Genomic DNA, 14,713 nt, shown 5'->3' on the forward strand with positions numbered 1-14,713 from the left:
GGGCCGCCGCCCAACGGCCAGAGCTGCCGGCAGCGGCCAGACACGTGGTCCCACCCGGGCTCCTGGAGGCCTCGAATCTGCCGTCCCCGCCTGAGTGGCCCGTCCCACCCGATGCCCCCTGCGCTGCCCGCCCCAGCCTGCGCCCGCGCAGCACAGCCCCGCCACCTGGTGGAGGGGATGACCAGGGACTCCGTCTTGGTGATCCTCCCGCTGGGCGGCAGCTTCTCCATGAACACGTCCAGGGCGCAGGGCTCCGCCTCGGGGCTGTCCTCGGGCGGCCCTGCCGGCTCCCGTGGGGCCAAGGCGCCCTGGCGAGCAGAGACAGACGCCCTGCACAAACCGCCGCCCACACGCACACCCGCGCCGGGGCCTTCTCCACCATGTGGCCGTGGCCTGGGGGAGGGGCCTGGCCTCTCGGGGCCTGCGCTTACGAGGGCCACCGTGTCCGACAGGCTGTCGCTCGGCCGCTTGCCTCCCAGGGACCGCGTCTTCTCGGGCACGTCGGCCTGGGGCGAGACGGGGATCGGCCGCGCTCAGTCGCTGGTGCTGAGGCCGCGGCATCTGGGCAGGGGCGCCGGGCAGGGGCGCCGGGCCGGAGGCGCCAGGCGGGTGGGGTGTCCGGGCGGGGCACAGGGGCTGGGGCAGCGGCGGGGCCTGAGCCCAGGCCGCGCTGGGAGACGCGGCCACACCACGGCCCAGCCGGGCACCGTCCACTGCGCTGGCGCCCCAGGCCCACCGCGCGCCCTGAGGACGGGCGGGCCAGGGCTCACCGGGCTGGGGGGCTCCTTGTGGCTCCGGGCGCTGTGGATGCTCCCGATCTCCGTCTGCGAGCTGGAGTGCGACAGGCCTTCGAAGTACGGCCTGGCCAGGGAGGGGCATGTTACTTCCCAGACGTCCCCCAGCACCTGGGCGCCGGCCTGGGGGCCCCGATGGTGGGCTGAGTCACCCCAGCAGGCCGGGGCCTCCTGAGGGTGCACGCCGAGCCCGGCGTGGACCTGCCTCTGTGCTCTCCCCTGCCCGCCGCAGGCAGCACTGCCTTGGGCTCCTGTCCTGCCACAGTGGCGACCCACTGCAGCTCCCACGTGGCCCCTCACCACTGACCCACCTCAGCCTCCCCAGCCCCGTGCCCCGCCCAGCAACACCCCAGGGATCCCTCTGCCCTCCCTGGCCCAGAGCCTGCACCCCCAGCAGCGCTGGCTTCTCCACAAATGTGCCGCAGCCATGACAGTAAAACCGCCGGCCCACCCACCCCCGTGGGACCGTGGGACCGTGGCACCGTGGCACATTGCACCTGACCCCAGGCCACCCTGCAGGCTATCCCCATCGGAACCGTCGGTTGTCCCTGACAACCGTAACAGGGCTGGGCATGTCTGTAGCGTGGGCAGGGTGTGCAGGAAGCCACCGGGCTGTGGGCCATCCCTCGGGCCAGACTCACCCGCTGGCACGTGCAGCCCCGGCTCACCTGAGCTTCGGCTTGGGGGTGCTGAGGACGCTGTCGTCGTCCTCCATGTCAGGGCCGCTGTCGCTGGGGTTCTCCATGTCCAGCGTGTCGTACAGAAGGTCCAGGTCCTCCTCCACCTCGGGCACGTGCTCCGCAGGGTCCTGCTCCGAGTCCAGGACCTGCAGGGATGCCAGACTGCGTGAGGGCCGGGCAAGGGCAGTCCCACAGGTGCCTGCGTCATGGCAGGTAAGGAGAGCCGCCCCAGGCCCACACAGAGGGTGGGTGGGGACAAGATGGGGGGCACCCAGAGCCACCAGACCCTTTCCTGCCAGCATGTTCTGAGTCCAGTTAGTCTGTTTTGGAGACCCCAGGTGCTGGGCCAGCTCGCCGCCTGCTCTCGTGGCTCAGGTGCCTGGCATGTGGTGGGAACTCAGTGTGCATGCGGCGCTCCCGGCAGGCGCACAGTGGTGCAGGCGGCGCGCCCGGCAGGCGCACAGTGGTGCAGGCGGCGCGCCCGGCAGGCGCACAGTGGTGCAGGCGGCGCGCCCGGCAGGCGCACAGTCGTGCAGGCGGCGCGCCCGGCAGGCGCACAGTCGTGCATGTGGCGCGCCCGGCAGGTGCACAGTGTGCATGGGGTGTGCTCGGCAAGCGCGCACTGTTGTGCAGGTGGTGCACTGGGCAAGTGCACAGTTCCTTAAGTTTTGTCCCTGCCAGAATGTCACACGAAAGGAGTGGCACGGCGTGTGGCCTCGGGGGTCTGGGTCCCCTCACTGGGCGTGACGCACCACAGACTCGCCCACGTGGCTGTGTGTGCCGACAGCTGACTCCTCCCTGCCCGGCAGCGTCCCACTGCACTGACCGGCCTGTGTGTCTAGCAAACCACTGGCAGGTGAGTCCGGGACGTCCCCAGTGAGGGGCCGGCACGAGGAAGCCGGCACGAACATCTGCACGCTGGACTCCGTGTGCACAGATGTCTCTCCTCCCTCAGGTCACTGCTCAAGAACGGAGCTGCCAGGGTTTGCCGACTGCTCGCACAGCAGCTGTGTCACTCCACACCCCCACCAGCAGCAAGCGTTGCAGCCGCTGCACGCCACGGGTGCGTCACTTCCTATTTATTCCAGCCACCCCAGAATACACCCACTGTACCTAAACCCATTGTAGCTCGCTGCAGTTTAACTTTCCCTAATGACCAGTGATGACATTCACGTGCTCACCAGCCACTCGTGCACGGTCTTCGGAGAAACTGGTATCCAGAGAGATCCTCTGCCCATTTTCATTCGTTAAAATTTTTTTTAATGGACAGAGCCCTGCTCTGTCGCCCAGGCTGGGGCGCAGTGGCACGATCACAACTGCAGCCTCCAACTCCTATGCTCAAGTGGTCTCCTGACTGAGCCTCCTGAGTCACTGGGACTGCGGGTCCCACCACGCCCGGCTCGTGTTTCTGTGTCTTGCAGAGATGGGGTCTCGCTCTTGCCTGGGCTCGCTCTCAGCTCATCTTGAACACGGCGGGAGGAAAGGGTCGGGCGTCCTTCTCCTGCGTGTGCGTGTCCAGTGGTCCCAGCACCACTTGTTGAGAAGACTATTCTTTCCCCATGGAATGGCCTTGCCGTCCTTGTCGAAAACCAAACAACCCTCAACAGAAGGACTGACTTCTGGCCGGTGAGTCTGTCCTCGTGCCAGGGCGCAGGCCTGGTGGACACCACAGCTTCCTGGTCGGTTCTGAACTTGGGCAGCGTTCAGTCCTCCAGCTTTGTTCTTTCTCTAGACTGCTGAGCTATCCACACACATTTCAGCTGGTCAACTTCTGCAAAAAAGCAGCTGGGGATCTAACAGGCATCGCGTTGCACCTGCAGACCCACGGGGAGGCGCTGCCACCTCATCAGCAGCAAGTCTCCCAGTGCGTGGGCGCTGCTGGACACCTTCCTACTGGTTTGCAGATCCTCTAATTTCTGTGAGAAATGTTTTGTGGTTTCAGTGTGTGAGTCTTACCCATTTTTTAAAATTCGGTTGTCTTTGTCACTGGGTTTTAAGAGTTCTTTCTTCATGTACTCAATACAAATCTTTACCAGATACATGATTTTATGTCAGCGTGTGGCTTGTCTTTATCTTTTCATTCTTTCAACAGTATCTTTCAGAAAGCAAATTTCTACTTTTTTATTGTGGTAAAATATATACAAAATGTAACACCATATTAACACCTTTTCTTTGCTTTTTTTTCTCGAAACAGAGTCTCACTCTGTTGCAGGGGCCAGAGTGCCGTGGCTCTCAGCAACCTCCAACTCTTGGGCTCAAGCGACCTTGAGTGCGCACAACCGTGAGTGCCTGCAGAGCGCACAGCCTGCACAACCGTGAGCGCCTGCAGAGCGCACCGCCGGCACAACCGTGAGCGCCTGCAGAGCGCACCGCCGGCACAACCGTGAGCGCCTGCAGAGCGCACAGCCTGCACAACCGTGAGCGCCTGCAGAGCGCACCGCCGGCACAACCGTGAGCGCCTGCAGAGTGCACAGCCTGCACAACCGTGAGCGCCTGCAGAGCGCACCGCCGGCACAACCGTGAGCGCCTGCAGAGCGCACAGCCTGCACAACCGTGAGCGCCTGCAGAGCGCACCGCCTGCACAACCGTGAGCGCCTGCAGAGCGCACAGCCTGCACAACCGTGAGCGCCTGCAGAGCGCACAGCCTGCACAACCGTGAGCGCCTGCAGAGCGCACCGCCGGCACAACCGTGAGCGCCTGCCGAGCGCACCGCCGGCACAACCGTGAGCGCCTGCCGAGCGCACCGCCGGCACAACCGTGAGCGCCTGCCGAGCGCACCGCCGGCACAACCGTGAGCGCCTGCCGAGCGCACCGCCGGCACAACCGTGAGCGCCTGCAGAGCGCACCGCCGGCACACTGAGTTCCCACCATCCCCAGATCCTGCCTCAGCCTCCCAAGTAGCTGGGACTACAGGCATGCGCTACCACGCCTGGCTAATTTTTTTCTATATATTTTTAACTGTCCAATTAACTTCTATTTTTGGTAGAGACAGAGGTCTCCCGCTCTTGCTTAGGGTGGTCTCGAACTCCTGAGCTCAAATGACCCGCCCGCCTCGGCCTCTCAGAGTGCTGGGATTACAGGCCTGAGCCACCGCGCTGGGCCCATTTTAACCCCTTCTAAATGCACAGTACCAGGTGAGCTCGCGTCGTGCTGTGGCCGCCCCACCGTCCCCCTGCGGGGGTCTTCCCCCACCCCAAATGCAGCTCTGCCTGGTCAGACGCTCACGCCCACCCAGCCCCCCACCCTCTGTTCCCCTTTCTGTCTCTGTGACCCTGACTACTCTGGGACCTCCAGATCCCAGTAAGTGGGATCACACGATGTTTACTATTTTGTCTGGCTTTTTTCACAAGCTTTATTTTTATGAAGTCCAATATATCAATTGTTTCTGTTATAATCATACTTTTTAGGTCCTAGCAAATCTTTCCTTAACCCAAGTTCGCAAACATTTTTCCTATCTGTTCTAGAATTTTTATAGGGTTTAAATTTATGGGGTTTTTTTTTTGAAACAGACTCTCACTCTGTTGCCCTGGCTAGAGTGCAGTGACATCTTAATTCACAGCAACCTCAAACTCCTGAGCTCAAGCGATCCTCCTGCCCTCAGCCTTCCAAATAACTGGGACTACAGGCATTTTTAGTAGAGACGGGGTCTCGCTCTTGCTCAGGCTGGTCTCGAGCTCCTAACCTCAAGCAATCCACCTGCCTCGGCCTCCCAGAGTGCTAGGATTACAAGCACAAGCCACCGCGCCCAGCCAAATTTTGTTTGTTAAAGTTTAAAATTTAAGTATTGCCTGAGTCCAGGAGTTTGAGACCAGGCTGAGCAACAAAGGCAAACCCTGTCTCAAAAAAAAAAAAAAAAAAAAAAAAAAAAAAAAAATATATATATATATATATATACACACACACACACACACATATATAATGGCAACTATTTTTCCTGGTATACCAGTACTTGTTAAAAATTTTTTTTGATTTTTTTTATAAGCTTTAGGTTTTAAATTTAGAAATATAATCCAATATTATATAAACTTAATATAAATTAAGTTTATTTTTGCATGTGGTGTGTGCTATGCGTCAAGGCGACTTTGTTCAAAATCGACTGACCACACAGGCACGACACCTATGCTAAAGATATTAAACTGAAGCTGAGGGCTCCAAGAAACACACTGTACCCCAAATTCACTCTTGCAGCGGGGAGCCCTGTCAGTCCTCACTGGACAGATGCCCGCTCGGGACGCAGGCCTGGGCAGGAGGCGGCCAGGAGCTCCCCGAGTCAGAGCACCCACGTCCCCCCAAACTCCTAGGTGGGAACCTACGCTCCAGGCGTGAGGAACGGGCCCTCACCTGACCCCGAACCTGTCAGCACCTTGACCTCGGCCCCCCAGCCCCCAGGCCTGCGAGCAACGAATTCTGGTCGCTCCTAAACTTCCCAGTCTGGGGTGTTTTGCTACAGAACAAATGGCCTGAGACAGGCTGTGGCCCAGGCCGGTGTCGTCGCCTTGCTGTGCCTCCCCCGCCCGCAGCAGGCTGCAGCAAGGGTCCCCGGCTGCGGGCCACGCCCGGCACAGAGCTCCCGGGAGAACACGCTGCCTCCCGGACCGGGCGCCGCTGCAGGCTGCGGAGGAGACGGCGGCGCAGTGCTCGTGGCAAAGGGTGTGGGTGACATGTGGTAAAACCAGGAAAGAGATCGTGTCGCCCAACGGCAGGCTCCTACCCTGTGTGGGTCTCACACGGAGCTGGGAGAGCACGCTCTAGAAACGGCAAAGTCCTCTCCCTGAACAGCGTCCGCAACATTGCCGAGCCTCCCGCAACCTGGGCTCTGAGTCCCAGAACCAAATCTGGGCCGGCAAGGTCACTCCTGGACTCAGCCCGACGGCCTGGGCAGGCGTGGGTCCCCACGGGCAAGGCGCCACCGCACACACCCACACTGACCCACAGGCGCTCAGAGGGGTCAGCGAGGCCCCCGCCAGGGAGCCGCCTGGGCCGCATGTCCATCTTCAGGGGGACTTGGGGATGTTCCCCTCCGGGATGCGAGGACGCAGGGCCCAGCTGGCCACCCAGCGGCCCTGGCTGTCCTTCCTCCAGAGCCGAGAGTGACACGCCACCCCAGTGGCTGAGGAGCACCTGTTTGGGTGTTTGTGCTCTCACGAGAAGTGTGGGGCCAGGTGCGGGCGCCAGAGGCCGGCCTCAGCCCCTGCTGCTTCAGGGGCCACCGTGACCCTGCGTGTGGGCGGCACGGCGCCCTGGCGCTCTGGCCATGCTGCCTCGAGGCCTGGCCACACACGCTGCCCCTCCACTGTGTGTCCAGAGCGTGAGCACCGATTTTCTTCTGATCATGTCAACAAAACCCCAAGAAATCAAGACATTTTTCTTCTGATGATGAAAGTTATGCAAGCTCATTGCAGAAAACTTTCAAAGTACAGAAATGCTAAAAGAAGAACATTTTAAGACCCAAGGAATGCCAGCAGTGGGGCCTGTGTGGGCAGGGGTCTCCACACTACCTGCACAATCCCATCTGCGCCACCTGCGTGATCCCACCTGCACCACCTGTGCGATCCCACCTGCGTGATCCCACCTGAGCCACCTGCGTGATCCCACCTGCACTACCTGTGCGATCCCACCTGTGCCACCTGTGCGATCCCTGAAACATCACACCTGTTCACACACACACACACACACACACGACCCATGGCTACACCCCAAGGTGACGTCCCGTCCTCCTCCCTGGGCGTTCGCCACTTGGAGCCCAACAGAGACCCGAGGGTGATCCCAGGACGTCTGCGGGACCTTCCAGGTGGAAGGTGGCATGGCATTTCCGCGTCCCCGGGACGGGCGCCGGGCGGGGCTGCACGGGAGCAAGCGGCAGAGGCCAGACCTCTCGGGGGCTCAGCTCGCTCACCTCATCGGACACCTTGAACCTCCGCAGCAGCGCCACGACTTTCTGCTTGAAGTTTTGTTGCTGCAAGATAAGCGACAGAGTCAGGAGCCGCTGCGCCGAGAGGCCACCTCGAGGCAGCGCACACGCCGCGGCACTGACCAGCTCAAAAGCGCTCCCAGCGCTCCTGCCACAAGCAAGTTCACGGCATCTAGAACCACAGCCAAGGGCTGACGGTGCCAGGCCCAGCGAAGGGGAACCTAGGGAGGGCCTGTGCCAACACTACAGTTCTTCTAGAAGCCTCCACAGCCCTTCCCGGGCTCACTACCTTGGCCAGTCCAGAAGGAGGGTGCTGCGTGCCCCACATGGGGGTGGCCACTAGGGCTGGCTGCCGGGAGGCACTCGGATGGGCGTGCTTGGCAGTCAGCCCTGCCCTATCCCCCCCTCGCCGCCACCCTCAGGGCGCAACCCTGCAAGGCAGACCACACCGCTCCCTTCCCAGCAGCGGGGCTCTCGGGCCCTGGGACTGAGGCCCAAGCTTCCCTCCAGGAGGAAAAACCCGGCAGCTCTTCCCCAAGCTCCTGGGGCCACAGTGCAGGGCAGGCCAGACGCAAAACAAAACCAAGAGAACTGGCTGCACGCAGGTGCGTCTGGTGCCGGACCAAAGAGAGAGCAGCCTCCCCCTGGCTCTGCTCCTGGAGTGGCCTGGGTGGTGGTGACTGCCCCAGCCTGGGTCACGCCCTCTGCACCTTGCAGACGGCAGCGCCTGGCAGGGCAGCAGCCGGGCTTGGCCGGGAGGCCTCACCTGGCTGGCGCCCACCTGGACTGACAAGAACCAGGCGCCCCGCGCCCGCTGCTGAGGCTAAGGCTGCAGCGCGGGGTCTCCACGCCTTCACCAAGGTGGCTGGGGCGGAGGGTGGCCACCGAGCCCAGGAAACGCCTGAGCAGGCCGCGGGGCCCGTGTGCGCTGCGCCTCCTCCAGCCCCTCGCCCTCCCCAGGACTCCACCGTGGCGACCGGCCACCGCCCCCAGGTGGGGAATCCAGTCCCCACCCACCCTGGTCATGGACGTCGTCCGCACTATCGGCCGCCGCTGCTTCTTCGGCTTGCCCACGTCGAAGTCGTCCTCGTCCAGGTCCTGCGGGGAAAAGCACGGTGCCTGGACCCCGGCCCCCGGGACCCTCCCCCGTGAGTGCTGCCCGCACACCAGCTCCGGGATGGTCAAGGCCCCCCCCCCCGTGAGTGCTGCCCGCACACCAGCTCCAGGATGGTCAAGGCCCCCCCCCCGTGAGTGCTGCCCGCACACCAGCTCCAGGATGGTCAAGGCCCCCCCCCGTGAGTGCTGCCCTCACACCAGCTCCAGGATGGTCAAGGCTCCCCCCCCCCCGTGAGTGCTGCCCTCACACCAGCTCCGGGATGGTCAAGCCCCCCCCCCAGAGTGCTGCCTGCACACCAGCTCCGGGATGGTCAAGGGCCCCCCCCCAGAGTGCTGCCTGCACACCAGCTCCGGGATGGTCAAGGCTCCCCCCCCCCGTGAGTGCTGCCCTCACACCAGCTCCGGGATGGTCAAGCCCCCCCCAGAGTGCTGCCTGCACACCAGCTCCGGGATGGTCAAGCCCCCCCCCAGAGTGCTGCCTGCACACCAGCTCCGGGATGGTCAAGGGCCCCCCCCCAGAGTGCTGCCTGCACACCAGCTCCGGGATGGTCAAGGCCCCCCCCAGAGTGCTGCCCACACACCAGCTCCGGGATGGCCAAGGCCCCCCCTCCCCAAGGTCGGCGCCCCTGCGTGGCCCGCCGCTCACCTGCCCCTGCACGGCGTCGTCGCTGGCCTCCTGCTCGGAGGAGAAGCTCTCGTATTCCTCCTCGGAGTAGTTGTCTGTGGGGGAGCACACAGGCACCTTGAGATTCCGCCACCGGGCCACAGACCCCGATGCGAGGGGCTGCGGGGACTTGGTCCTGCAGAGCCCCGGCCGGATGCACGGGTGCAGGCGCCGTGGCCCCGCGGCCCGAGAGCCCGATGGCAGCAGCCCTCGTGGCGTGGGGCTCGTGGGGGGCGCTGTGAGGACCCCCACACCCCCCTGCCGTGTTTCAGCTGGACTTGCGCTAGCTGGGTCCCCCACCTACCCTGGGGCGGGGGTGGGGACACGGGCCCCAACTGTGACGGTGGCAACAGCTGGTGGCCGGAGCACCGCCCCCTGCCGGGACTCACCGGCGGACTTGGCCTTGGGGCCGGCCTGCATGGCGCTGTCCTCGTGGTCGATGGGCTGGCTGGACAGGGACACGATCCAGATCTCCGCCACCTTGACGGGGGCCTCCTTGATGCTGCTGCAGAGGCTGAGCACCTGGCCGCCCTCCGCCGGGTGCTGCATCACCTGTGGGCAGGGCAGCGTCCAGCGGGGCCACGGGAGGGGCGGCGCCCACCACCCGCAGCCCCACGCCTGGCTGGGGGCTGGGCCTGCTGGGGGTGGGTAAGAGGGCTGGGCCCCTCAGGACCCCACGAGAAGGGGCCGGGGCTGTGCTGGGGAGGTCAGGGCCAGGCGGGGCCACGGCAGACTAACGTGGGCACGGAGGTGTGTCCCCCCAGACGGCTCCTGGCCTCGGGCACTCCCGCTGTCCCTGCAGAGCCGCCCAGGCAGGTCCCGGCCTGCTCAGGCTGCGCCTCTGCCAGCCGCAGTATGTGAAGTGGCCCTGACCCGCAGGCCCGGTGTCCGGGACCTGGGTCTGTGCGGCCACACGGCAGGGGACACCTCCAGGCCCGGTGTCCGGGACCTGGGTCTGTGCAGCCACGCGGCAGGGGACACCTCCAGGCCCGGTGTCCGGGACCTGGGTCTGTGCGGCCACGCGGCAGGGGACACCGCCAGGCCCGGTGTCCGGGACCTGGGTCTGTGCGGCCACGCGGCAGGGGACACCTCCAGGCCCGGTGTCCGGGACCTGGGTCTGTGCGGCCACGCGGCAGGGGACACCGCCAGGCCCGGTGTCCGGGACCTGGGTCTGTGCGGCCACGCGGCAGGGGACACCTCCAGGCCCGGTGTCCGGGACCTGGGTCTGTGCGGCCACGCGGCAGGGGACACCGCCAGGCCCGGTGTCCGGGACCTGGGTCTGTGCGGCCACGCGGCAGGGGACACCTCCAGGCCCGGTGTCCGGGACCTGGGTCTGTGCGGCCACGCGGCAGGGGACACCTCCAGGCCCGGTGTCCGGGACCTGGGTCTGTGCGGCCACGAGGCAGGGGACACCGCCAGGCCCGGTGTCCGGGACCTGGGTCTGTGCGGCCACGCGGCAGGGGACACCGCCAGGCCCGGTGTCCGGGACCTGGGTCTGTGCGGCCACGCGGCAGGGGATACCGCCAGGCACGGTGTCCGGGACCTGGGTCTGTGCGGCCACACGGCAGGGGACACCTCCAGGCCTGGCTCACAGGACCGGCCCAGCCCTCTCTCGTGAGAGGTTCTGGCAGGGAGCAACGCCGGGACCTGGCGCCCACCCGCCACCACTGGGCGATGCTTCCTGCGCCCCACGCAGCCGCACAGATGCACAGGTGCGCAGCACGGCAGCATCCAAACGTGCCCGCAGATCTGGGGCCTCCGCGCCCCACAGCTGCCCCTGGGGGTCACGCGCTCAGACCCAGATACTGGGGTCTATGGACCAGACTTTTTTAAACATTTGGGGGCCAATTTTTTAGCCAGTCAGTCGAATAAGAAGATAAAACGTTTAAGCAAAAGTATGTCCACTCGCACCTTCACTTCGGAAACCACACCGGGAAGGTCGGCGGGCAGCTGCATGCCAGCACGCAACCTTCCGACGCCTGGGTGTGCGTGTGCGTGTGGGTGCGGGGACGCACCTGCACCCCCGCGAGCACAGCTCAGCGGTGTGGCCACCTGGCACGGGCAGGAGGGGCCTGGCAGGGGCCGCATGGGGGCCGGTGGCCGAGCTCTGAAAGCCCAGGCGGGAGCCCATGCCCGGCTCCAGAGGACCCGCATGGGGCTGGGGCCTTCTCCCCGGGAGAAACCTGCTCTTCCTGTCCCTCGGGTGGGAGCGGGAGAGAAGCTGGGCCCCTCATCAAGGTTTTCTGCTCTGACTGCCGTGGCGGCTAGGCTGTGCCTGTTCTGCTGGGCGCCGCGGGCGGGCCCGGGGTCACGAGGTGGGGCAGTCTGGAGCTCACTCGAAACCAGGGGTCACCGCTGAGGCGGAGCCCCCCACGGCCCAGGTGGGGCTCGGAGGAAGCCTGGGTGGCGCAGGCCCCACTTGGGTGGGGTACGTGGCCTGTGCTCGACTCTGATGTGGCCTCGGCTCACCGTGGCCACTAGACAGCTGCTCATCCGACCCCCGTCTGCACGTTATCCGTGCCCCCCCAGGGCCTGTGGCCCGCTCCCCCATGCTGCCACGTCCCTCCCTCCTGCCCCGTGCTGCGGCTTCCCAGGGGGGTCCGGCTGCCGCGGAGGCTGTTTTCCTGGGTGACACTGGCCAGCTGGTTCCTGTCCTGGACAGCGGCCATCCCCACTCCTGCCCGCTGACCCCAGAACCGCCCTCCCAGGCCGGCCTCCCGGCACTCCCAGGACGCTGCAGGACCCACAGCAAAGGGCTGGACCCGACCGACCTCGAAGGCCCCGCTCCCACCAGGCCTGACTCCCGACGGCCTCCTCCTTTCACTTTGAAATGACCTTTAGTGCCAGAATGACAAACTTAATTAGAATAAATAGAGTGACCAGTAAATACATAGAATAATTTAAATAGAATAGAATAATCAAATAAATAGAACAATCAAAATTTGGCAAAAACAGGCCAGGCACAGTGGCACACGCCTATGACTGAGGATGCTCTGCTGTGGGTAAAATGCCTCCAAACAGCACCGCCCGCCACAGAGAAGCCCTTCACAAGGGAAGAGGCAATCACCGCACAAACTTCCTTGCTGTCTCGTCTAAGAAACTGCAGGGCCACCCGAGCAGCCGGCAGCGCCAGCACCGAGATGGCACCTTCCCCAGCAACAGGATCGTGGCTCGTGGACGGCCCAGGTGATCTCAGCATTTTTAGCAATAGTGTCTAGTTAAGGCACACTGGCATTGCACACTGAGCGGATGACAGCGCAGTGCAGGCGCAATCTCACGTGCACTGGAAACGAAAAGCTCGTGCGACTCGCTTGACTGCGACATTCGTCTTGCTGGGTGCGGCGGAACGGAGCCCGCGTGTCTCCCGGGCTGCCCGCGTGTGCCGCGCCCGCTGCGCTCAGCGCAGTGCAGCACGCTACGTGCCGAGTGCCACAGGCGACCCCAGCACTACGGCAAGCGTCTGTGCATCCAAACGCTCCACGCGGTAAAAAGATCGCGTAAAAGACGAAGCCGCACTGAGCACGGACGGAGCCTGCGGGACGGGGGCCGCGCCAGGGTGGGCCGTGCCGGGGGGCGAGTGGCGAGGACTCCGGCAAGGTGACGGGCACCGCCTCCACTGCTGTGGACTTACGAGCCAGCGTGGCACACTCGGGGACACCGTGCTGACAGAGAAGTGAAGCGGTCAGGGCGCGCGGTCAGCACAGCTACGGCGTCACTTAGCGCCAGGGATTTCCACGGCTCGCCTATGATCTCGCGGGACTACTGTCGTGCACCGTCTGTCCTCCGCTGAAATCCCTCTAGAGCGGCGCGGCCGCACGGGCCCTCACGGGAACGGCAGTGCGCAGACAGGCTCGGGCGACGGCTCTCGGGCTGGCCTCGCCCCGCCGTCTTCCCAGCCCCACCAGAGCTGCCCGTCCCTCGACACCTGGGCCTCCAGGTCTGGACCTGGCCCGAGTGGTGTGTGCGGCTCGGGGGGAGGACAAGAGGGGCAGTGCGGCGCCACGAAGACACTTCCCCAGCCACCGCCACGCTTCCAGGTCACCCAGAGGTGCCCGCCGCGCCCCTGCAGCCTGGTCCACCCACACCCACCCCACGCGCTCCCCTCCCTAGACGCAGGGTGGGTCCCGTCGCTGAGGGCCCTCCGGGGAGGTGTGAGACAGAGGCTGCGAGTGGCGGGGTAGCCCGGCGTCCAGGATGGTGGGTGCTGGTCCTTCCCAGAGGGCTCAGCCGGGGTCCGCACCAGAGAAGAGCGAAGCCCCCCACACCCACATCCAGCCGGGCACCCACTCAGCTCCAGGCCTTGGCGCCCGGAGTGCGGGCGCGTGGGCGGGGTCGGCGAGCCCTGCAGGCAGAGCTGGGTGGTGGGGCCCAGGCTGCTCAAGAGGAGGTGACACGGAGTGTCCTTGTGGGGCCTGCACGACTCTTCTCCCCACACGCCAGGCCCTGCCTGCCTGTGTCTGGAGGGCTGGCAGGGAGGACATGGCTACGGGGTAGGGGGGGTTGTGCCACGCCCACTGGCCCGCCACGCCCACTGGCCCACGCAAGCTGAGCCCTCAAGACCCTTCCCTCCCGCTGAGCACCACTGCCCACTAACCACACCACGGCCCCAGCCCCTGTGCCAGCGGGTGCCCTGAACCCCACCGGCACCACGCAAGACGGCTGAGAAGGGGCTGAAACAGCAGGAGCCCCGCTGCGGAGACCAGGCGCAGGGTGGGCACGGCCCGTGTTGCCGGGAGACAGCAAGCAGCGCAGGCTTCTGCGCAACCAGACAAGCGGCGGCTCCCGGGCGGCCCCTGGCCCCGAGACCACCTCCGGGCCTCCCGCTCACCCTAGACCCAGCCTGGAGGCGGAGGCTGGGTGGGTGGCGGCCTCGGGCCTTTGGGAGGCAGAGTCCGGGCCCACAGGCTTGTCCGCCAGAGGCCGGCTCCGCCCTGTGCTCTGCGGCAGGGGCCCACGGGGGACTGGGGCTGGCCGGAGGCCCAGTCCCACAGGGACAGAAGCCTCAGGAGGCGGCCTGCACTATCCACACCCCTCTCGCGCCGCCTGGGCAGTGGGAGGGCTGAGCCCAAGGCTGCGCCGGTGCTCGCCTGAACAGATGGGTGGGGGTGCAGGGGGTGCAGGGGGTGGGGGACCCAGCACTGACCTGCCCTCCCGGGGAGATAGGAGGACTCAGGCTCAAGCAGGGTGTGGGGTGGGCTGCAGACACCCCACCGTTCAAGCCCTGCGTGGGGGGGGGCCTTGGGAGCAGGTGTCCCAGCAGGGTAAGGGGGGCGGGGGCGTCTGCGGCTCCAGCTCCCAGCAGGAGGCTGCCGGGCCGTCCTCCCTCTGCTCAGGTGGGCAGCAGCACAGCTCGTGCACCCCGAGCACCGCCGACCCCCGAAGCCACCCAGGCCCAAACGTGACCCCGTGAGTGCGGCAGGCCCCACAGACCGCCAGGCCCCAGGACAAGCTGGCCTGGCCACTTGCTTTCTTGCTGAGGGGCTTCGCTCTGGTTCCCCCCCCAGGGCACTTCTGCACCCTCGAGCCCCTCCCCACCGGGGCCAGTGGC

The 14,713-nt window shown here is 65.2% G+C and overlaps 1 protein-coding gene across 2 annotated transcripts in view; it reads right to left on the bottom strand.

Annotated features, from left to right (window-relative positions):
* PACS2 (phosphofurin acidic cluster sorting protein 2) overlaps positions 1 to 14,713 on the bottom strand; it is a 64,259-nt gene that overhangs the window by 11,620 nt on the left and 37,926 nt on the right. For both annotated transcript variants that reach the window (XM_012746465.3, XM_020285657.2), the window contains exons 5-12: positions 9,555 to 9,717; positions 9,148 to 9,221; positions 8,403 to 8,483; positions 7,371 to 7,430; positions 1,463 to 1,620; positions 771 to 861; positions 432 to 506; positions 166 to 308 (exon numbers count right to left, since the gene is read on the bottom strand). In XM_012746465.3, the coding sequence (XP_012601919.3) occupies positions 166 to 308; positions 432 to 506; positions 771 to 861; positions 1,463 to 1,620; positions 7,371 to 7,430; positions 8,403 to 8,483; positions 9,148 to 9,221; positions 9,555 to 9,717 (845 nt within the window). The remainder of the gene's footprint in view (positions 1 to 165; positions 309 to 431; positions 507 to 770; positions 862 to 1,462; positions 1,621 to 7,370; positions 7,431 to 8,402; positions 8,484 to 9,147; positions 9,222 to 9,554; positions 9,718 to 14,713) is intronic.

Source organism: Microcebus murinus, chromosome 6, assembly GCF_040939455.1.
Source record: "Microcebus murinus isolate Inina chromosome 6, M.murinus_Inina_mat1.0, whole genome shotgun sequence".
In the NCBI taxonomy this organism is placed as follows: domain Eukaryota; kingdom Metazoa; phylum Chordata; class Mammalia; order Primates; family Cheirogaleidae; genus Microcebus; species Microcebus murinus.